The sequence below is a fragment of the Rhamphochromis sp. 'chilingali' genome (genome assembly GCF_963969265.1).
Source record: "Rhamphochromis sp. 'chilingali' genome assembly, chromosome: 18".
Taxonomy (NCBI): domain Eukaryota; kingdom Metazoa; phylum Chordata; class Actinopteri; order Cichliformes; family Cichlidae; genus Rhamphochromis; species Rhamphochromis sp. 'chilingali'.
Window position 1 is genome coordinate 1,223,595 of NC_137945.1, and position 23,906 is coordinate 1,247,500.

The 23,906-nt window shown below is 44.0% G+C and overlaps 2 protein-coding genes across 10 annotated transcripts in view; both read left to right on the forward strand.

Annotated features, from left to right (window-relative positions):
• The window catches only part of LOC308386166 (NACHT, LRR and PYD domains-containing protein 12-like), a 33,996-nt gene extending 22,012 nt beyond the window's left edge, over positions 1-11,984 (forward strand). For 5 of the 9 annotated variants that reach the window (XM_080865506.1, XM_080865507.1, XM_080865508.1 and 2 more), the window contains 4 exons: positions 5,296-5,472; positions 8,058-8,234; positions 10,670-10,843; positions 11,519-11,984. In XM_080865506.1, the coding sequence (XP_080721632.1) occupies positions 5,296-5,472; positions 8,058-8,234; positions 10,670-10,843; positions 11,519-11,531 (541 nt within the window). In that variant the 3' untranslated portion in view covers positions 11,532-11,984. Of the gene's footprint in view, positions 1-19; positions 971-5,295; positions 5,473-8,057; positions 8,235-10,669; positions 10,844-11,518 lie in introns of those variants that run through there. The other 4 variants (XR_013969739.1, XR_013969741.1, XM_080865510.1 and 1 more) reach the window with 3 other exon arrangements.
• A 3,726-nt stretch (positions 11,985-15,710) lies between these two features.
• dnah5l (dynein, axonemal, heavy chain 5 like) overlaps positions 15,711-23,906 on the forward strand; it is a 56,058-nt gene continuing 47,862 nt past the window's right edge. The window contains exons 1-8 of the mRNA XM_080865486.1: positions 15,711-15,761; positions 16,370-16,595; positions 16,959-17,059; positions 18,975-19,163; positions 19,231-19,305; positions 19,422-19,511; positions 22,308-22,379; positions 22,505-22,609. Of these exons, the coding sequence (XP_080721612.1) occupies positions 16,370-16,595; positions 16,959-17,059; positions 18,975-19,163; positions 19,231-19,305; positions 19,422-19,511; positions 22,308-22,379; positions 22,505-22,609 (858 nt within the window). The 5' untranslated portion in view covers positions 15,711-15,761. The remainder of the gene's footprint in view (positions 15,762-16,369; positions 16,596-16,958; positions 17,060-18,974; positions 19,164-19,230; positions 19,306-19,421; positions 19,512-22,307; positions 22,380-22,504; positions 22,610-23,906) is intronic.

Genomic DNA, 23,906 nt, shown 5'->3' on the forward strand with positions numbered 1-23,906 from the left:
GTGTATCCTTCTGTCTTAGGAGAGTTCACTGGCTACTTGCTTGGTGATAGGGGGTATCCATGTTTACCCTATTTGCTTACCCCTTACCCTGACCCTGAACCGGGCCCACAGCAGCGATATAATCTGGCTACTTACAGGACAAGAGCCAGAATTGAAATGACTATCGGAATGCTTAAGGCCCGGTTCCAGTGCCTGCAAAGACTCAGGGTCACCCCAGAAAGGGCATGTGACATTATTGTGGCATGTGTGATTCTTCACAACATTGCCACAATTAGAGGAGAACACTGTCCTTCTGAACCAAACATCAGCAGTGATCCAAACCATGAACATCCTGACCCTCCCACGGACATACAAGATGGAAGCGCAGTCAGAGACACCATATGTCACAATCATTTCTTTTGACCCATCACCTCAACATGTTGAAAGACGAATAAACAGATTTTTTGTTCAACTGGCTTTATTGGTCGCCTGTATTTCCTGTACACAAAGTATTAAAAGATGTAAACCTCATAAAGTGTCTCTGTTGCTTCCTCCTCTGTAACAGCTGTCAATGTTTCTTCATTATTTTCCTGTAGTAAAGAAATAAACAACATTGCTGTTCTACTGTAAACTCATATAATCTGTGGAGTATTACTCACAACTGCATGTTGGTCTGGCTCAACAGGAGGCTGCACCAGATGCAGTACACCACCACCATCAACTGATAGAATATGAGGTTTATACAGGTCACTTATAACTTACAAGGGACCAAATGGCAATTAACAAACATACCAAGCACCTTACACTTCATTGTCATTATGCTCTCAAAGACAACCAAGACTGAGGGAAGGCAAAATCAGTAGGAAAATAACTTCACTACAAAATAATCCATTATGGTAAAGAGTTTATCAAATGAATGAGCAGCACTGCAAAGGTGACTGTGAAGAAAGGATGTATGCACATCATGTATTATTTTGAATTTACCCCCTATGTAGGCACTTGTGTCTTGCGGGGTTATTGCCTCAGAGGATGTCCCCGCAGAGATGCCTTCGGCCACAGGGCGCCCACTGTTTTGGCTGAGGGCCAACTGCTCAGCCTCTGTGAGTGGTGGTGGTGGAGGACCCCCACCTGTTTTTCGGGCCTCCGCTTTTTTTCTGTTGGCTATAACGGGCCACATTTGAGCACACAGAGTAAGCAGATATGTACTTGTAATGTGCTCAGATAATTTCAATAAGTGCTTACAGAGGGGAAATTAATGTAGCCTCTAACTGCAATTGATTTACATCGGACAAACAGACCAAGCACTATGGCTCATAATACAATTACACCTTACCTGTTTGGACTATATTTTTATATTTCATTTTTACTTGCTGCCAGGAACGTTTGGGGCCTGTTGGGTTGCACCTGCGCTCACATCACATCACAAAATAAAATGTATAAAATAACAAATAAAATAACATATGATAAAATAACGTGTTAAATGGGTGGAAATCCCTAGATCAATGTTTATATTAACACTCACGCATTGACTCTGTCGGCTATGTTTTGCCATGCATGCTCACTTTCTTTTGCAGCTGTGGCTGTGTTACTTTTTTTCCGCGGAATTTGCATGTTATCGGCATATGCTGCCATCAGAATTTCGGCCTCAAGCGCTGTAAAATACATTGACCGCGCCTTCTTTCCCTCCGTCTCCATGGTGACTCGCTTAATCTGTGCTCCGCTTATCAGGGCTTTATGTATCCTCGTCCGCGCGCTTCACTTGGGGTTAAAGCAACTCCGCGTTGACTGAACCAATTGTTATCAGCCTTTCTGAAACCGAATATTCCGAGTTGGACAGTTCGGGGTTACTCAACCCTGCGTATCGTTTTTCACTCTGAGTTTTCTAAACCGGCTTCCTGAAACAGGGCCCTGCAGTCTATCTGGGTCAGATATAAACCAAGTTTAGGTGGAGTTTATTTTCATGTTGCTGACTTTTTACCCTCAGTTGCAATAACTGCGTTCTAGCCAGCTTGACGGAGTTTTTATACAGCTGGGTGGGTGCTATGATGTTACTGATAGTGAACTTTATTTTATTCATAAGGTTAGTAGAGTTGCCAACGGCTCCTTAAAAAAATGGAATGGTCCCTCAATCAGAGAAAATATTACACGTTTCGTATTGAGCTGAGACGCAGTTTGTCCCGAACTTCAGCTAGGATGGAAAAAGACACAAAGCTGGAGTTATTCTGTCGTTACGCTGCACAGCTGCCTCTTCTCTCATTCTCTCCCCTCCCTCTCCTGTTTCTACTTCAATCATGAAACTGATCAATGATCAGCTGATCGGCTCTCTTGTTTATTTATCGCCCACTTTGCGCCAGAAAGAGGAAACCAGCGGATGTCGCGCTAAACAACAGCAGCACGTTTAAGCTTGATCAGCTGCTGTTAGAATTTATTTAATATTAATTTCTAGTATCAGCTGATGTTTGCTGGAGCCACAGCTGTAAAGCTGCTGGTCATGATGTCAGTTTGGATATGTGGTGAGAGGGAAACATGAAGATGAAACCAGGAGATGTCCTTACTGAATCATCAGAGCTGTGATGGAGAAACAGGTTTACCTTTTAGGTGACATGGATGAGTTGAAGGGAAGTTATGAACTGTTTCTGAGAGACAAATAACACCAGGATCCTTTTTTATGTAGCTGACAGCTGGTAACTGTGCAGGGGCGGGTCTAGCAAAGTGTTGCCAGGGGGCAGGTAGGGCATTAACAGGGAGAGGGGGGCACAAAGAAATACTTTTCTTTCTTATTCTCATTTAAAATATCTCGCTTTTATTAAATAATTATCTAAATCTTACAACCAAAGTTTTTATCTGACGTAAAATGTATAGAAATCATACATATACCAACAAGACTGTACATCACTGTCACAACAGCATTTGTTCTCATTCAAAGGCTTTATGGCTTTAATACCTGGTGGGTCGGTCTGTAGTCAAAATGCCCAATTTTCTGTCCCAGTCCAGCCCTGCAGGTTATACTGGCAGTGTCACCATGCCAGCTGACTGGATTTCATCATCAGCCAGTGTTGTTCTTGATCAATATTACCAAAGTTTACCATAAGGCAGCATAGAAAGTATTTACTTGCTTTCAGGTTTTATTCAAATGTTAGTCTTTTCAGTTGTTTCCCCACTTTTTTCCTGTTTCAAAATCAAACACCAGTTTGTGAGAAGATTATCTTCTTTTTTTAACAGGCAGATAAAGTTTTACATTGGCATTGGCTAATTTGTCAATTGTATGTTTAAAATGTTCATATTTTAATATTAAAAAATGTTTTTGCCCAAAACATATGTGCACTATATGTCAGTAAAAATACTATGCAAATATTGATGTCCTTGAATGCTGAGTAAACACTGACAAAACACTGATTGTATCTCTTGTACTTTATCAACGCAGTATCTAAAAACTTTGCACCATAGTGGTTAAAATCTCATTCTAATAAGAGTTAAAAGTGCATTTGGTTATTAGGTTTATAGGATTATTGAATTATGGTTAAGGGTTGGTAGAATTTTTTTTTAAAACATTATCTGCCAATTACATCTGCCACCCTTCTCCAAATCTGTGCCCCTACCTGGCCCCCCCAACAAAAATTTTCTAGACACGCCACTGCTCAGAATAACTAGCCCCTGGTCACAGTTCTCACAATTGATTCTCAAAGTGCAAACCTTTTTAGATTGCAAAACGTAAAAGTATTATTATGCCGCGGTTTGTCTTCATCTGCCCGCCACTTTCATGCGCCTTTTCCCCTCGCGGTGCAGGTGTCTATTTCCGAATGAGGCTCATAGTTATGGGTGTTTTTGTGCTGTTTTTTCTATTGGACGTGATGGTTATCAAAACCAAACATGACAAATTTGGCAAGCGCAGGAGATTTGTCAATCAGGCTGCAGAATGCAATGCTGTACTGTGCAATAAAAAATCAGCGAAAAAGCAAAGCAGTGACGGATGAACAGCGGGACCACTGTGTGCTGTTTATTAATAAACAATAAAATATATTCCTAAATGACAACATTCGTAAAAGCAGAACGGTGTTTGTACGTCAGTGGGAGAATAGCGGTGGCTTGCTAGCTTTTGTGCGGCTTCCCCGGGTCAGTAAAAACTTTCAAAAGAGAAATGAATGAACTTACCAGGTTGCCCGATCTCTTCACATATCTTCCTCCAAGCTCGGTCCTTTTTATTCCTGTCTGGGTACTGAAAGCAGCTGGTGTTGTACAGCTCCAGGTTGTTTGCTACGGCGTTGATTAGCCTTCCCACCATTGAAGTATGAAGGGCTTTGGCTGGATCTGCCCCTTTGACCTAGGTAACAGCCACGTCACCAGGCTCCTGATTGGTTGTCGCGGCGCGATTTGACGCTGGAGTTCAGATTTTTCCAACTTGAGCGGTAGATGCGAAACGCGCGTATGCACAAAATGCAACACAAAAACTCACACGCGTGGTTTTTTTCGCGAGTCAAACGCCTGAAACGCGCTATACTGACGCGCGTTTCAGGCGTTTTGGCGCCGCAAATCTGCTTCCGAATTTTCGCGGGAGCCGCAATCGAGTTTGATCCCTCCTAGTAGGACAGGAAACATACTGATAAGAGTTTCAAAGTGTCTTTGTGAGCGGACATGATTGAAATGAGCCAGTCTGAGTTTGGTTGCTGCAGTTTGTGCTTCATAAACAGAGCTGAAGCAGAGGCAGCGTGTGCCTGCAGGTGAATGTACACTGCTGTTATAAGAGCTGTGGAAACTCAGGTCCAAAGGACGTAACCATACTGCTGATCCAGGACAGTCACAGAGTTACAGCATCATTTGTGACCATAAAGACAGAAAGCTCATCCAAATCCTGGGATTAAAAGTCTGTCCTGGTGGTGTCCAGTCAAACACGTCTCTGTGAAAGCTTCAATCCAACAGGCTCCAAAGTCCTTCTGCTCATTTCCTCGCCGGGCTCTTGATGTTCCTGTACCATCTCTCTGTGTCATCCTCCTCGCTCCCTCTTTGCACTCACAGTCTTTGTGCATCATTAACACTCACATGTGGAAAACCAAAGTTTTACTGGGCAGAAGATGATCATCAGTGACGCTGTCTTTAAAATACTCTTGTTAGAAATGTACGACTTTAATGTGAAACATTCAGAGTTTTTTCTCTTGTTGTGTTTGTTTGAAGCTGCTTCCTGTTGGCTTCAGCTGTTTGGAGTTTCCATTTTCTAAACTTCTACATTCTGAACCTTCTTCAGCTCTGAACAGATGATGAAACACTGAATGATTTCAAGCACTTTGTCTAATAAACTTACATCTTTCATTCTTTATACAGATTGGGGGACTGTGGTTTGTCAAAGATCAGCTGTGATTATCTGGCAGCAGCGCTGAAGTCCAACCCCTCCCATCTGAGAGAGCTGCACCTGAGCTACAACAACAACCTGCAGGATCCAGGAGTGAAGCATCTGTGTGGTTTCCTGGAGAGTCCAGGATGTAAACTTGAAACTCTGGGGTCAGTCAGCATGTTTTAGTTGTGCTGAGATGAATATGATGTGAAAGTTGTGCTGACACTAAACTGCAGACATCAGGCTGATATTATACTGATCCACACTGAGGATCTTCATGGTAAAGTCTGTTTTCTTCTTCTCTGGTTTAGTCCATTGACTGTAGCAGAACAATGTTCACATTTCAAACAGTGAGACTCAACGTATGGCCCGCGGCCCACACGCGGCCTGCCCACCTTTCCTGATTCAGAGAGAGGGGACCCTGATTAACTGTGTAGCTTCTTCCTCACAGTTCTAAGGTTCAAAGGTCACGACACACAGCAATCTGTGAAACAGTTTGTAACAGGAATTATTGCACATTTACAAACTAACACTGCTGCACGGCATGCTGGGTAATGCTAGCTGCTCATGTAGTCGTATGCTTTGATGTGAGCTGGAGGCGGAGACATTCCCTGATGACATCACACTGAGTGTTGGTGAATATGAAGTTTCCTTGTGAATGATTTCCAGCTTTGACTGTAACAGTGTGAAGGCAGTGATCACAGCAAAAACTGCATGAAGTATTTGGACTGACAGAAACATGTGGACAGCTTTTGTTCTGAGGGTTTAGACAGAGTCTGCCTCTGTGTGTGCTCACTGTGTTTAATCCTTTAAGACCGGTCGTGGCGGGCACGCTCCGTTGTGCATAACTATTTTTAAATCTCTGTAGAACTGGAACCACATAAGCTAGCGCAATAATTTTAGTTGCATATGGAACCGGAGGTCTTGTACTTACATGTTATGCCATCAGCTTGTCCTCGGTCACGGTTTCCTTCCACTTATAGCTTTGCAAATATTGCATCAAAAGCACTTGCAGCAACAAAAGCATAATATGTCAGAAACACGCTTTGCCGATCCGATCAGCTGTTTGCAACACTTCCTAGGTTGGAATAGACGTCAGCGCGAACTATCACGTGTCCGCCATTACCTGCCCGAAACCGGAAGTGATGTCATTTTCGTGGAAAATTTAGGCGTTTTTTTTAACCTTCAGGGCCTTATAAACCTACACTGGTGTTTTTAAAAGTCATGTTTGACTTTATGCTTTTCTGTGTCGTTTCTGGGATGCTTAGAACTCATATTGCACTGCTGGAAATCGTTTATTTTGATGCACATTCTGTTTGTTTGCAAATTTGCAGTATAATATTTATTTTCGTTTTTCCTGCAGTATATAAAAATTGGTCTATCTCAAAAATGAAACTATGAAGACACTCAAAATAAATTTCCTGTGGTGGGAAACTATTTTGTGAAACTTTTTGTATTTACAGTTTTGAGGGATAAGCCTCTTAAATTTCTCTAACTACAAATATATGTAAAAACACAAAAACGTAGTTTATTGCACTTTTTTGTAATTCATGTAGTTTCTATGGACTTAATGAATACATATTATTAAAATTTAGGCTATAATGGTTGTATTGATGTATAGCAACTTGAAATACTCCCAAAAATGGCTCCACAGCATGTAAAAATATAAAGATAAGCTCTGGCGGACTAAAAAACGACATTTTCCGCGAAAATGTCACTTCTGGTTTCGGGCAGGTAATGGCGGACACGTGATAGTTCGCGCTGACGTCTATTCCAACCTAGGAAGTGTTGCAAACAGTTGATCGGATCGGCAAAGCTTGTTTCTGACATATTATGCTTTTGTTGCTGCAAGTGCTTTTGATGCAATATTTGCAAAGCTATAAGTGGAAGGAAACCGTGACCGAGGACAAGCTGATGGCATAACATGTAAGTACAACTCCTCCGGTTCCATATGCAAAACAAATTATTGCGCTAGCTTATGTGGTTCCAGTTCTACAGAGATTTAAAAATAGTTACGCAAAATGGAGCGTGCCCGCCCCGACCGGTCTTAAAGAGTTAATAACAATCAGCTCATATTAGACAATAAGCTATATACCAGGAACTGATCACAGTCAGGTCAACCAGCTCTGAGCATGCTCAGTCTGAGTTATGGATATTACGGTTCAAAATGGCAACGGGTAAATAACGACCAGAAGCTCCGTGTGAATCCAGAGGAGCAGGAACATGAATAATGACCGTAGATGTTTGTGTGCTGGAAGCAAATGAGTGTGTGATGTTCTTTCAGTGTTGCACTTTGTAGACGCTCCCTGAGCACTGGTCTCACAGCCAGCTGCACATAGAGACCAGTGTTGTTAGTCCAGGTCAGAAGATGACTTGTTGGAATGAAAATGAGCTTGTAGTTTGTCTGCTTTAATAATGTGACTGGAAAAAGGTGTTGGACTTCAAATATGTCCGTTTCTGTCACACTTCACCTTTAAAAGTGAAGCCTTGTGGTTCCTGGAAGGAAAAACACGACTTCTTCAAGTCTTTGTCCTGTTTTTATGAGAAATGTACGACTTTAATGTGAAACATTCAGAGTTTTTTCTCTTGTTGTGTTTGTTTGAAGCTGCTTCCTGTTGGCTTCAGCTGTTTGGAGTTTCCATTTTCTAAACTTCTACGTTCTGAACCTTCTTCAGCTCTGAACAGATGATGAAACACTGAATGATTTCAAGCACTTTGTCTAATAAACTTACATCTTTCATTCTTTATACAGATTGGGGGACTGTGGTTTGTCAGAGATCAGCTGTGATTATCTGGCAGCAGCACTGAAGTCCAACCCCTCCCATCTGAGAGAGCTGGACCTGAGCAACAACAACAACCTGCAGGATCCAGGAGTGAAGCATCTGTGTGGTTTCCTGGAGAGTCCAGGATGTAAACTTGAAACTCTGAGGTCAGTCAGCATGTTTTAGTTGTGCTGAGATGAATATGATGTGAAAGTTGTGCTGACACTAAACTGCAGACATCAGGCTGATATTATACTGATCCACACTGAGGATCTTCATGGTAAAGTCTGTTTTCTTCTTCTCTGGTTTAGTCCATTGACTGCAGCAGAACAATGTTCACATTTCAAAAGCTTACATGAATGAATGAGTGGACAGAAGTGGACAGAGATCATCTGAAGCCCTTCAAAGGCTTTAAATCAGCACATTTCTCTTTATTCTTTATCAACTCTGTTAGTTTCTCTCAGTTTTCTGTGGAATGAAGCTAACAGCAGGCTAATAAGATGCTGACCAATAGGTTTCTATTAAAGGTTGTAATTTGTATATGAAAAAGGTGTGGTCCACCTGCACAGGTGAGCAGTCCATCACAGGGCCAACAGAGAGAGACAGAGAAGCACTCTCTCACATCCACACCTACAGCCAATGTAGAAGCACCAATGAACCTAAGCAGCATTTCATTGGACTGTGGGAGAACATCCTGTCAGGGCTCTGTGTGCGGGCAGGCGGAGAGGAGGATCCAAACGCAGGACTCAGACACTAACTTGAAACTCAAAAACCTCAGCTTTATTGCTGGTACAAAAACAAAACATGAATTGAACACGGAATAAGGAGAACCGAAACACACAGGCATAATCTGATGGTACGACGCGACACCGAGCATGGGAAAACACAGGGCTTAAATACACAGGGTAGTAATGAGGGAATGGGCAACAGAAGGGAGACACAGCTGGGGGAGATCAGGGCTAACGAGACGGGGGAGCTAAGCTGCACACACTAACATAAGACAAAGACTTTCACAATAAAACAGGAAACAAGAATTACTAAACCAGATGCAGACATGACACTGAGAGACAGACTAGACACTGAACAGAAACTGTAATACACATGAGAACCCAAAACCTAAGAACTGATCCCTCACCAAGAATAGAAACAGATGTATAATGATAATAATAAACAAAGCACCAGAACATCAGAAAACAATCCATAATGCAAAAATAAACCAAAACATAATAAACTCAAAATACTGGGTCCAACGGACCCAGAACCGTGACACATCCAACCTCCACAGAAAGGCCAACAAGCTTCAACCTACAACCTTCTTGCTTTAAGGCACTAGTGCGAACCACTTTTCCCCATTTCAGCCCAAATCCTGCATCTTCCTGTTTCTGACTCCAGGCCAGCTCCACTAACACTTTCTCATCAGACACTGCCACCTAGTGGAGGAAGTCTTAGTTCCATTTGAAGCTTCAGATTACAGTTAGTTCCTTTACAAAGAGGTGGAGGTGGTGGGGCCACAGCACCATCATCACTGAGTGCCACCTTTGTTTCCATATGCTGGGAACTTCCTGTTGTTCCAAGGAGGACTGGAAAATGTTCCTCACAGCACACTTCAATCATTTCCCTCCCACAGCATCAGGACCAGGGCTTTTTCTCTCTTTGGTCCCACTAAGAGATTTCCACACAAACACCTCATCAGTGGGACTCTCAGAGCTACCAGCCCTTTGCTACAATCACAAAGCTCTTCATTGAAATCAATGATATCAAAGCTGGAATCAAACGAGTCCAAGTCTTCTGCTGATTCAGCATCACATTCATCTTTGCTCCTTGTTCTGCATCCCCACCATGGACTTCATTCCTTTCCAAGCCAGCCTTGAGTGTCCTTTATTCAGCTCGTCCTCTGCTTTACTTTTACACCTGATTTTAGCTGCTTTATCTCTCTTTCAACAAGTTTCTGTGCCTCAATCTTTTTCTTCTCTCCCTCATAACAAGACAGCTTCTTCTGCCTGAGAACATGTTGGAGTGATTTACTAATCCAGGGCTGCTTATTGGGGAAAATACTTCCTGTTTCCAAAGTAATCCCCATTTTCCCAGAAAGAAATGTCAGTAGAAATCGATGATCTAAGTGAGAACATGAGCCTTTAAAAAGTCCCAGTGGGTGCAGTCAGAGCAGTCCCTCAGTCCCAGTATAGAGTCTTTGGTCCAGACTGGAACAGCTGTGTGCCCAGTTTGAGCTCTCTTCAGTCCTGTGACCTGACAGACCCAGAGGGGCCATCACATCACATTTAGAAGCTCCCCTGATGGAGCCACAACACATGTCCAATACTTAGTCTGTCTTGTTGGACCAACTGGAAGAAATGATTCAAGGACTTAGTCACAGAACAGAGATTCAAATCTCCAAAATCCAACTGGCTGCATCAGGACATATAGTCTGAAACTCTGCACAGTTTCCTGTTTGAAGCTGCTTCCTGTTGGCTTCAGCTGTTTGGAGTTTCCATTTTCTAAACTTCTACATTCTGAACCTTCTTCAGCTCTGAACAGATGATGAAACACTGAATGATTTCAAGCACTTTGTCTAATAAACTTACATCTTTCATTCTTTATACAGATTGGTGAGCTGTGGTTTGTCAAAGATCAGCTGTGATTATCTGGCAGCAGCACTGAAGTCCAACCCCTCCCATCTGAGACAGCTGGAGCTGAGCTGGAACAACCTGATGGATCCAGATGTGAAGCAGCTGTCTGATCTTCAACAGAGTCCAGACTACAGACTGAAGACTCTGAGGTCAGTAGAGTGATGGAGTGAGTGGGTGGTGCTGTCAGCAGTATTGTACTAAACACAGTCAGTATGAAACAAAGATCCAGTGTTTCCTGTAAAGCTGCAGCTTCTCAGTGAAGCTGTGAGAGGAGAACGGTGACAGGCTTCAGGATTGGACACAAACACTTCCTGTTTCTCACCTTTATGGTCACCATAGTAACAGCTGACACGCTCTGATCAAACGCTGTCAACAGCCAATCAGCTCTCTGAACAAAGCCGCACGCAGACCAATGACTGCATTCATTTCCAAGTTTAAAGCAGTGAAGAACACAGTCTGTAGGTGAGGAAGAATTTAGTGAGAGCAGATGTTTGGATGGAATTCCTCCAGTTAACAGCTGGAACCGTCCATCTGGATTGTTGGGCTTGTTGTTGGGGCTCTTACAGAGCTCAGAGTGGACACACCAAGGTTCTTCTAATGAATGAAAGTCCAAACTCAGACTAGGAGGGAAAAACATTTTCATCAACTTCAATAAAAATCCAAAGATTAGAAAAAGTGAAGCAACAATGAGTCCTAGTACAGTCCCAGCACTGACGTCCCTGCTGCTCTTTATACTGGATGTGCTGCATCACTGACTGACAGCTGAGGAAGAGTCTCTGGAAACACTCGTTTATCTCCTCTGCTCTTCCTCCTTCTCTCTGCAGGTGGAGGCGATGATGGTAAACAGGACGGTGTGTGTGCTGAGAGGAGCAGCTGTGTCCTGATGATCCAGAGAGGTTGAAGCAGCAGCAGCTTGTGTGTAGAGACGCTCTGACTGGGCCATGTTACTGGGAGGTGGAGAGGAGAGCTTCATCCAGCAGTGACTGACAGAGGAATGAAGTGCAGATGACTGTCAGTGCTGCAGAGTGAACTGCTCTGAGAACAGCTCCACTGTCAGACACAATGTAGAGTCCAGCATCATCCCTGTGTGTCCCTCTGGATCTGACAGAGGATCATCAGTGTATCTGGACTGCTCTGCTGCTGCTCTGTCCTTCTACAGTCTCTGCACAGTCTCTGTCTCACTCTGGAAAGATTTTACAACTTGTGTATTACAGAACATTAATATGATATTCAAACATGTGATCTTCTCTTTATTTCTGAGTCTTTACCAAATAAAGAAAAACCAAACTAACAAACAGAACCTGTCGTGTCCTTTTTCACCACGTCTGTGAATCTTTTCTGTGTTTCCCTCTTTTCCTCCTTCCTGCAGCTCCATCTTCATCATTCTGTGTCCAGTATATGTGAACACGTCCAAAGCATCTGAGCCTCATGTTGCCCGTTTGTGTGAGTTATGCCTGTCGTTGTGTTGTGGTGTATAAATCAGGGGCAGGAGACAGCGCTGGATCTCTGAGTTCTTTACTGTCAATTTCTGCAACATCTGCAATATCTAGAAATGCAAACCTGTGAGCTGTGTGTGTTGTGCGTCTGCTCGGCCACCTCTCCTCCGGCCATGCTGGAAGCAGCTGTGTTTGACAGTTTTATCCACTCGACAATAATCGAACAAATTAAATGTTCAAAAATATCAACTTAAGCACTTCAAAGTCAACAAAAAGCTTAAAACAATTAAATAATATTTCAGTGAAAAAACAACAGCTCATAAGAGCGATACACAAAATAATACAGAAACCAACAAACACAACTTATTAAGCAGGATCCATGTTTTTGTCACAAACACTGAATCAGCTGATTCACTCTTTATGTCTCTGAGTTTTGTGATTATAGTTCTGGTTTGTGTGTCTTCACTGTGTCCCACGTCTCCTTACTTTGGACTCTGTATTTCCTGTTTTACTTTGACAGTCCTGTGTTACTGTTTCCTGTCTCGTGTGTGTAATTGGTCCCAGCTGTGTCTCCCTCCTGTCTCCCGTTCCCTGATTACTAAACTGCGTCCACGCCGCCGGCGCTCCTCTCCACAGCTGGATTCCAGGATTTCAGAGCATCCAGCTGTGGAGAGTGATGGAGACACTTTCTCTGCTCCCTCAGTAATCAGGACAGTTTATTGAACATCAGAGGACATAAAGGACTGTTTTTCACCTGCCCGTTCTGAAGCTGGACATTAAAGACTGCTGGCTTCAAGGACTTTAATCCCAGTGTCAGCCAGCCAATAACAGCCTGTGTTTTTCAGCTCTGTAGGAGTCAGAAATGAGAAAGACACAGACTGCTAACCTCTCCCTGCAGGAAATAAGCTCCGCCTCTTCCTTTCCTGTATATGGGTGATTTGATTCTGACACGAGACACAATGAGTTTTCTGTTTATTGTGACTTAAAGCGAGCAGCAAAGACACTAAACTGTGTGTTTCCAGCTGAAGCTGCTGTTTGTGTTGCTCCCACAATCCTGTCTAAAACAGTCAGTGAGGAAAACTCAGTTTCTGCTTCCAAGCTCATTGTGAGAGGACACATTGTGTTCCTGCAAGTGCTGATTTTGTCTGCATCCCTGAGTTTAGTGAGCTGCCTCCAAGGACGTGTGAAGCCCAGTGTGTTAAGGCTGCATCTCCCAGATGTTCCCACCTTTCCAGCACAGACGATAAATGTTCCCACAAAGGCTCAAAGACTGTTTGACTTTCTGAGTGTTGGCCTCAGGAGATTGCTCAGTGAGCACTTGAGTGTTTCTGGGACATCGGACACTAACTGGAACTTCAAGTCTGGTTCTGAAGCTGCACATGCAAAGACTGTTTCTGGTTGTAGAGACCTGGCTGTTCCAGGGATTGTAACCTCCCCAGAGGCTGAGCTGCTGACCTCAGCTGACTCTGGAGCCTTGAAGGTAACTAAGTTTGCACCGCTCGGGTGAGTCAGCTGCAACAGCCTCCACAGAGAGCTCACGCAAGCTTACCCAGCCTGCTGAGGAGTTTATGCTGCTGCAGCCCAAAAGGCATCCTGAGCTGGCTGACAGCCACCCACAGCTTCAGCTGCCTCAGCCAGGGGTCTCCACACCTGCTGGCCCTGCATCTGCTCCGACTGGGGGCTCCGGAGAGCCGCGCCAGCCATCCATCTCTGCTGGGGCTCCTGTTTGAGAATGTAGGAGTGTAAACTTCAAGTATCTGCTCGGTTTGTCAAGACATCACATATTTGCAAAAGTGCGCCGACGTTTTTGGAGACGTCTGTTACCCACCAGCTCGATAGCTGACCGGGGTGAGAACAGCCAACTCCCAGCACATCGTTTCAAACCCCCGCGGCCTTTGGCTACTCAGCTTAAACATGATACATAAGTCACTCAGATAACTTAAAAATGTTGTTGTTTGGCTTTTTTCAGTGTTTTATTTGTTCCTGAGTAAATCGGTTTGGCTGAGATTAGAGTTATAGTTTTCACACAGTTGAATAAACATCAAACTGATTAAACAGAAGTGTGAGACGGTCAAGAGTTTACTCCAGTGTCCTGTTACATTTTAGACAGCAAGGAGCAGACGGCCGAGTTTATTAAACTCCACCGAGACAGCGGTGACGCTAATCTGAAGGCCAGACCGTCACAGCCGCTCACTTCCGCCTACCCGACCTTTGGAGGACCCGGCCCACGTAGACCTTGAAGGCCGGGTCCTCAGGAGGATGCAGCCTGTGAATTTGGACACGCCGTGACACATGATGTTCTACAGCTGATGTGTTTAAATGAGCTCTACAGGTGAACAGACTTATTAACGTTAGCAGCATAATAAACTGTCCTATCACTGAAGGCCCAACAAGGACGTGGTGCTGAATGCATCCAGACCCTGCTGACTGTCTTTGCAGCTTCGGTCAAACCAGTTTCCCCCAGTTTAGGTTGGTTTACTCCCCGCTCTGCTCCTCCTGTTTTTGTCACCTTATCACCTCTGCAAATAAACATTCACTCGCACCCCAGTCAGTGCCTGCATCTTGGATCCTTTTCTCAATTCACCACACGACTGCTGTGCAGCCGTGACAGAAAGAGTCTGTGGAGCTGTGACCATGAATCTCAAAGACCGCTGACGGTGTCATTGTGATCTTCATGTGACGTGTTTTTAAACTGCACTTTAGTTCTGAAAGTGCCTCTCGTTAAAACCTGGACTCTGATTAGATGCTGAGCAGGACATTGGATGGACTGAAGCAGAGTCTGGGACCTCAGTAATTATTAGTGCACAAACCAGCAAATATGTGAAGCTCCATTAATGCTGAACCACATCTACAGGTTGAAGAGCAACACCTCAGGTTATCTGGGACCAGCGTCAGTTTGCACCAATATAACTGAAGCTGTTTTTCCTGTAATGCTGGAATAACCTATTGAATCACATGATCAGTGTTTACAATCTGTTTACTGAGGTTTAAACTCTCCTCTGTGCTTCTGCCTGTTTAAATAAAGTTTTGCTGCCTGCTTTCTTATGCTGGAGTTTGAATTCAGAGATCAGGAACTTAGAAAACTGATAACTGATGGACAGCAGGGCAATAAACGGAAATGGAGACAGCCGGGAGAACAAGACACAGCAAACAAGACGAGGGAAACAAAAGCAAAGCACGAGGACGACAACTCACCAAAATAAAGCAGGAAATGTGAAAACTGAAACAGACACATGAACAAAGTTAATACAAGAGACTTGACCCGAGAGGGAGAAACACTGAGAGAGGAATAAACTCTAAAGTAGCAGCGAACCAGGAACAAACCAAATATACATGAAACCGTCTAAAACCTGGATTCAATATATACATATACTGTGTATTTTTGTCTTTTTGAATCTTCGACATCATTGTAAATGATTTCAGTGGCTGAAATAAATGACTTAACACCCACAGAGGAGGCAGCTTTGTTGTGTGTTTGGTTGCAGAGTCACTAAGAAACACACACAATCCCCCAGCCTGGGTTACCATGGAGACAGTCAAACTTTCATTCACTTCCTGTTTCCACTGTTAGTCTGACTTCACTGGTTGGTCCCAGAGTATCAGAGACTCGTCCTCAGACAGACGCACACAGGTGAGTCAGCACAGGTCTTATAACCCTGCTGGTTTCTGATCTGATGAAACATCGTCTCATTATTATTACTGAGTCTTGTTTTTATTTGGGAGCTTTATTAACACCACATTTATCTTTATCTGTGGTCTTATGGATAGATGATGGCAGCACAGTTTCACAGAAAGATGACACCATCAGTCAAAAAAGGAAATTATTGAAATGAAATGTTTATATTAAACATTAAAAAGAGAAAAAGCTTTGTGTAAAATCTCTTCTTATTTAAAAACTAGCAGCTTTCATTGGTAGCAGGTGAGAAACACGTGGCTGTGTGAATAAAGGAGTTCAGCACATGTGCATCAGAGCGCACAGCAGGGGTAACCTGGACATCTGTGACGGTTATTAATGCACAACTATAGCTGCAGGTTTAAGAGCAGCGCATGCTGCAGTCAGAACTGTTACCCAATGAAAAGATCTGCAGCTTCATGAAGCAGCTGAAAGATCAAACAGTCCAACATTTACAAAGTGCTGTTAGAGGTCCAGCTGAAGCAGTACAGATGTGCTGCTGTCCCACACTCGGTCCAAATGAATGAGCTTTAAAAATTACTGAGAATATTTGAATTGTGACTCAGATGGCAGATCCAGGCTCTCAGCCTCCAGCTGAAACTTCCAGTCCTCCCCCAGCCAGAAGCTCTGATGCTGGGCTGAGAGACTTTGATCCTTCCCTGGATCCAGAAGTCCAGGAGGGAGAAGGAGAACAGGACCTCCTTCCTGATCTGGAGAGGCCTGAGGGAAAGAAAGATGGAGCAGACAGAGCTTTGAACAAATCCAAACCTCCTGAGCTTCACCTCCACAAAGGTGCAGACACTGATGCACAGATTCACATGTGACACCTGCAGCGTCCAGCTTGTGCCGCTGACATTATCTCCACTCTGATACAAGCCTCATTCACTCGCTCACACACGTTCATACAATCACCTTTTCCTCACAGTCACACACATGAATGTAATGAGGGGAACTCGGGTTCACTGTCGTTCCTCAGGATCCTTTGATATGCAGGCTGGAGGCTCTGTGGATGAAACACCGACTGTCTGAAGCACTCTGAAGTCTTCATGATGGACTTCATCCTGATTAACTCTACAATACTTGTTACAGGCCTTTTATATGGAATAATATTCTTTTCCATTAAAGCTCTGAACATTCTCACTCTTTCTGGACCAGGTGTGACAGGTGAAGGACACCGGCCAATAGGAGGACAGAACCTGAGAGCCATTAGTCACATGACTTCAGCTGCTGCTGCCTCACCAACCACTGGCCCCTCGGTGAGTCTAGAGTTCCAGCAGTGACCACAGGAAGTGCACACGTGTGATCTAAAGCTACATGTGGGCCTGTGACGATCAGGCTTCTCACTGTGGTGGACGGGTTTGTGAGTCCCTGTGATGCTGGGAGTGTCCAGGACAGGCGCTCCTGATCGGGTCTCTCATGGAAAGCTGGTCCCAGGAATTCCTGGAAAATTCCTCCACAAAAGAGAACTGGGAACATAAGTGCAGAGTGACAGAGGTGCTCAGCACTGTCACTATATGGCAATAGAACCAGAATAGTCGGCGACCACTTAACTCAAGTGGTCGCCGACTATTCAAAGAGATGCGACTCAGACTGACTTCATTATGTTGGCAACGTGTCTGCATTGATAAATTCCAGTTATTCACAAATCAGAGAATAATTGCAGTCGTTCAGAGACAGATTGGGATTGTTTGGAGGATGTAATGGTTTCCTTCAGGGAGCGTGTTGGACGCTCAGTGTCCGGGTGATTAGCTGATGCAACTACTTAGAATCAGTTTGTGAATATGAAGAAAATCAGTGCAGTCACTGGACAAACTCTGATTCTTCCTAGTTTCACTCTTGTTTCAGTCCAGTGTGACTGAGGTGGTAAAAAATGATCTGACTTTTAGCCACACAGCTGTCTGCTAGAGAAAAAGCCTTTGTGCACAACTTTCTTAAAGGCAAACGGCACCATGTTCACTGCAGCTGCAGCAAACGCAGCAAAGAGTGAAAGTTGGACTGAGAATGTTGTGACTGTTTCATGAGAAAGAGCAGGAAACAACCATCACACACCCAGACACAGTGCTGGGATTAGAATTAGACTTTAGAGCAAATGTAGGACAAAAGCTTTAATGTGAAAGAGGAAAACCCAACAACAGCCAGAGCATGAAGCTCAAAACTACACCAATCACCAAGAAAGCTGACAGGCCTGTGACACGTCAGAGACGCCGTTCAAATCATAAAGAAGTTGGTTTATTGACAACATGTAAAAAAACAAAAGAATCAACCTTCAGTTTAGAGCGAGTCGACCAATCAGGCACAGCAGCAGCTCTAGAATAAGCAACAGTTTGATGTGTTACAAACAACCTTTCATATACACACATACATATGGCTCATATGCTGTTTAAAAAGGGCTCAAAGACCCAACAGATTACACAAAGTATAAAAATACTTTCATTCAGCTGTGCATGAGACAGAGAGACGACTACAGTTAGTAACATGGACTCACTTTGTTTCAGCCACGACACAAAGTAACACAAAGTAACACAAAGAGCAGAAACATCAACAAGGAGGCAGAGCAGCAGCAACTCTCCATGAGCTGTGAGGCTAACAGCCACCCACACTTCCTGTGATGCATAATGAAAACAACATTAACCTGAAGGATGATAACAACAGAAAGAAGTCTAAGCTAACGTTACACAGCGCTCACACAGCGCTGACTGTACAGGCCTCACACAGCTACGACCTGCATCCACAACACCTGATCCTACTGAACACAAACAAGTTAATGATATCTGAGCGATCCAGGGAAGGCTTCCAGGAAGGTGAGGATCCACAGACAGCTCTACAACAGCATCAGGCAGCAACAATGTTACTGATCACCGACTCTTTCATCCTTTATACTCAATCAGAAAGTGCTGTGTTCACATTTGTTTCTGCTGAAATCCAGACACTGAAAATGTTTTAAAGTTTGAATAAACTGACTGAACTTCTCACGAGTCCAACCGTGAGGAACACTTCCCCCCATGACACATCACAGGAGAACGTCTCAGTGGAGGGGGGGCAGGAGCTCAGTTTAGGCCGTCGCACTCAGAATCGATGCTCCAGTCAGGGTCAAACGTGGTCCTCAGAAACCTGCAGATGTTTGGCTCTCACTGGTCTCTGCGTCTGTAGACTGAGCTGATGTTTCTCCAGGTGTCTGGTAAAAGGACGATGCTGCTGTCCAATGAGGCGAGGAGAGAAGTAGCCAAACAGGCGAGAGCCGTGAAGGAGGAACGGCGGGCAGCTCTGGATGCCCGACATAAATACCTGATGAGCAGGCTGGCAGACGCCGGCAGCCTGGAGGAGGCGGCGGTGGAAGACGCCATCGTCTCTGATGACAGAGTAAGTTCAGAGACGTGATCCTTCCTCAGAGTTGAACCTTTGAGTCATTAATGTCTGATTCTTCCAGTTCAGTCTGATCCATGAATTCTTTGCTGCAAACGGATCCAAGAAGCTGATTTTCTTCTATCAGGATGTCAAACAGGTAACTTTGATCACATTTCAATGACGGACACATGAAGGTCTGACCGCTCTTCATAATCTGCTGGTTGTTGCACCGTACTTTGTATTCATATCTTTTAATATCTGCCTTTCTCCCAGAGTCCGTCCTCCCGTCAGTCTTCCTTTGTGGACGCATCAAACTCAGCTGTGGCTCAGAGGAAACTCTTCCTCACTACGGGGAACTCTGAGGTTGGCTTCAGCTTTTTATGCTTCGTTAATGTGAGAATCACAGAAAAATGCTGATATGAGTGGAAGGTTCTGCTGGGAAATTGGCAAAGAGCAGATTATTGAACAGCGAGGCAGACAGTTCGTTTCAGTGATGCCAGTTTATTAGAAACGAGGACCGTGGGGCTGCTGGAAGTCAGGACGGCCGTTCTCTGGGTAAACCTGACAGCTGAGGTGGAGAGCAGCATTTATCCACAGACGGCTTCTTCCAATCAAATGTCCTGAACACACCTGAGCTGTTACACAGAAACATGTCTTAAAGCACGAGCCTGGATCAGACTCGAGGACTCAGAGCTGTGTGACGTCACATTGATCCACCTCTCGGGGTTTTTGTGTTCTGATGTATCTGATGTCTCTTTAAGCTCCAAACAATCCCGAGCCTACGATTCATCATTGTCCTGTTCAGAGACGATGAGCCTGAGCGTGTTTGTGTTTCCATGGATCAAACTGTGCTGCTTTGTTTGGTTAACGAGGTGATTAAAGTCTTTGAGCAAACACTGGATGACTGACAGCTGCAGGCTGAACATCAGGAGGTCGAGAGGCCGAAGTCTGAGGAGCTCCACAAACACTTATTCACAGAAAAAAGGACTACAAACATGGAGGAGCAGCAACATGAGCTACAGGCTACATGCTAATAACACTTCCCCTGGATGTGGTTTTAACAGGATCATGAATGATGAAGCATTTAAAGTCAGTTCCAGCCTGAGTCGGTGCCGTGTTGGCAGCTCTGATATGCAGAAACTTTCAAACATGGCACAGGAATAAAAACACTCCTGTGACGTCAGAGTTTATGAATGATGACAAACTGCTGCTTGTTTTTAGAAACGTTGTTGATGCTTCAAATGATCAGGAAACAAAAGCTGAATAGATCCACTTCAAACAGGAGAAGCTTCCCAGTTTGCATCAGCTGGGAAACTCGCTCATATCCAGTGTTGGGCCAGTTACTTTCAAACAGTCATTAAACATTCATTAAGTCATTAATTATAGTTACTAATTACTTCTTCAAAAAAGTAACTTAGTAACTGAGCTACAAGGTTGTAGATGTAATTAATTACTTGAAAAGTAACTATTGTGTTACTTTAAAAGTAGCCTCTGGGCTCCAGGGTATAATCGGCCATCGTGAACTCCTTTTGTCAGGGTCCTGGGTCGCAGCGTTTTGTGTTTCCTTTTGGTTTCATCTTGTGTTTGCTGTTTATTCTGAGTCTGTGTTCGTTCTTAGGGTTTGGTTCTTATGTTTAGTGCTTCGTGTTTTCTCAGCCCTGCCTGTGTCTGTCCTCTGTGCTCTGTTCCTGTCCTTGTGTTGTAAAACAGTCTGTGTGTTTCCTGTTTTACTTTGAAGGTTTGTGTGTCGTCTTGTGGTTCAGCTGTGCTCCCCTCCTGTGTGTCATCCCCTCATTACCTGCTGTGTATTTATAGTGTGTGTCTGCATGACTCTGTGTGTCTCCGTGTCCATCGGTGTGTCTCCACGTCTCTCTGCCTTCTTCGTGTCATCTCTGTGTTTCCCTGCTGCCCTCATGTTTCCTGCTTTGTCTGTTAGTTTGTCCCAGTTTAGCTTGATGTTCGCTTCTTTCCTCACCTTTGTTATTGTCACTGTAAATAAATCTCCACTCGCATCTCCACCGCCGTCTGCATCTCGGGTCCTCGTTCATTCCACCGCACGACTGCTGCCCCAGCCGTGACAGCTGCTGATGTTTCCTCCACATTTACCTTTAAAAACTATTTACTTTGCCTTGTTGGGTCTCATTGTTTTCAGCACAACCTCACGTGTCTGAATCTACACGTATGTTTTCATTTTGACAAACTGTGTTAACACAACTGATCTAAAATCAGACAGAAAACATAAAAAGTTATTTTTACTGTAACAACCACGAACATGTTGAACGAATCATTTTCATAACTTTAAATATAAATGTGAAAATTATGCACAAGTTTTGCAAACAACAAAGTTATTTGCAGCCATTTACCTTTTTTTTAATAACCATTAAACTATTTCCAGAACAATCAGCTGTTCTTCAATAAGACGCCACAAATTATGTGTGCGACTCCAAAATAATCATTTGTGTCCAGTATAAAGGAGAAGATGACAGCCTGATAGCTGCAGGTCTGACAGCAGCTCATAAGCAGAGAGGTCTCGCTGCTGTCCTCAGACAGTCAACATGAAACTATTGAGGAACAAACACGTTTATATTGTTTATCATGACTCTGGTTTCACTGGCCCATCAACACAGTTTATAAACTGGTATATGTCACCTTGTTGCTTTGTCTGTAAGTGGTCATGTGATTGACCACGACTCCTTTATTCTTCCTCAGTCAAACAGCAGCACTCGTGCCATTGTTTTGCCCCCTGAGCTCCAGCTGTTGTGCCAAAAAGTGATGGTCTGTCTGCAGGAGCGCACAGCTGCTTAAAGCTGCAGCGCCCAGATTACTTACAGCTACTTCCTGCAGCTGATATAAGCTGCTGGAAGCTGAACACAGCTTCAACCGTCTGTTTGCTGAAACATAGTAACAGACCATATTTTCTTGTTAGTAACTGTAACGGTGTTGTAGCGATAGGAGTAGTAATTAGATTACTCGTTACTGAAAAAAGTAGCGCCATTACTCCCATCACTGGTAACGAGCAGCCTGCAGAGCTCTCCCCGTCTTTAAAGCCCATGAAAGGTTTTCCTTTGCATGGTGAACTCTGGTGACAGAGTGCAGAGGAAGTGCTCTGTCTGCGTCACGTTAAAGGAACCTGAACTCCATCACGTTCTGTGTTTCCAGCCTTTACTGGGGAAATGTCTGTTCTTCCTGAGAACCACTGAGAAGGCCATAACCACCGCTAACGTGCAGCAGGTCAGTAACTGGTCTGGGTCACCTCCTCACCTGCAACTTTAACAAACTGCACAGACCTCATTGGTTGACTGTGACGTGGATGCAGCCAATCATTCTAATCTTCTGGTGCAACCTGATGTTTCCAGGAAGTGAACTTTGGCGTGTTGGACTGCAGCGGCGCCGGCGGCGTCCTGAACAGTCTGGAAACTCTGCTGACTCACATCATGTTACCTGCTCTCAGGTCGCAGCAGGTAAAACACCTCCATCCATTCAGGCTTTCACTGAGCACAAGAAGGGAGATGTTTTAAGCTTCCAGTGATCACATGACGCCATATATGAAGACTTTGTTGATGGTGGGAAGGAAGAACTCTCTTTAAACAGGAAGAGACTGAAAGCAAAGAAAGGGGAGGGAGGGGCAGCCATGAGGGGTCAATCCTGTGAAGAGAAGCTAGTGTAGGAGAAATCTGCTGTTTCTAGTCCCTGTCAGGACTCTTGCTGCAGCATTTTGGATCAGCTGAAGGCTTTTCAGCGAGTTTTTAGGACTTCCTGATAATAATGAATTACAGTCGTCCAGCCTGGAAGTAATAAATGCATGAACTAGTTTTTCAGCGTCACTCTGAGACAGGATATTTCTAACTGTAGCCCTCATTTACTCAATACCATTAAATAAATGGGCTTTGGGTTCTTTTCCTAGTGTACTCTCGTACGATATTTTTTAAATTAATCTCTTGTTTCTGGGATCAATGAAGCTTATTCCTTAACAGTAGCACTACACGCAGAAATGAACACTAGTGTCTATAGTGCAGTAAATCATGTCATACACCATGTAAAGTAGAGCCTTGCAACCCTCCTTTAATTTACCAAACAATGAAAACAAAATAATAAAACCAAAAAACGCACACAGCAATTTACCCACTGTACACAGGATCTCCACATATACAGTGTAAACCACCAGTGATAAAACAATTATAGTCCCAAACTAAACCTAAAGCCGGCAGAGATAAACCCTACGTTGCAGGCCTGTATTGCTCCAGTGTAAATCCAAAAGATCTCCCAACCGGAAGTTCTTCACTCAACGAGCAAAACATAAATAAATAAACTCAGTACCTTGTGAAACGTGCAATTCCTACCAGATTAATCCAGGTAACAAGTTGTCCTCAGCTCCTTCAGAAACACTCCGCTCTGAATGCAGCAGCACAAAGATGAGGAAGGTCCGTGATCTCCACCTGCTCCACAAGCTACCTGTTTTAGCTTCCCACGTTGCCAGAGGTACTCTGAGTGACTATCTGGGGTGTGTCCGTCGTTATCCAGTTCGCTAACGATCCTCTGCAGCCTGTTAGGCTCCACAACTTTAGCTAAACAGCAGCCTACAGTAGTCCTTATTAGCGAACGGCTGGGTTAGCCTCACTTTAACTCAATGCGTGCACGGCCGCAAGAAACAAAGCACACAGTCCAGACTCACGCTGAAACTTTACGTGTTGTGTCACTAGCTTACCGACACTGTGACTTATCTGTCCGAAAAGTCACAACACACTTACTACTAGTAGA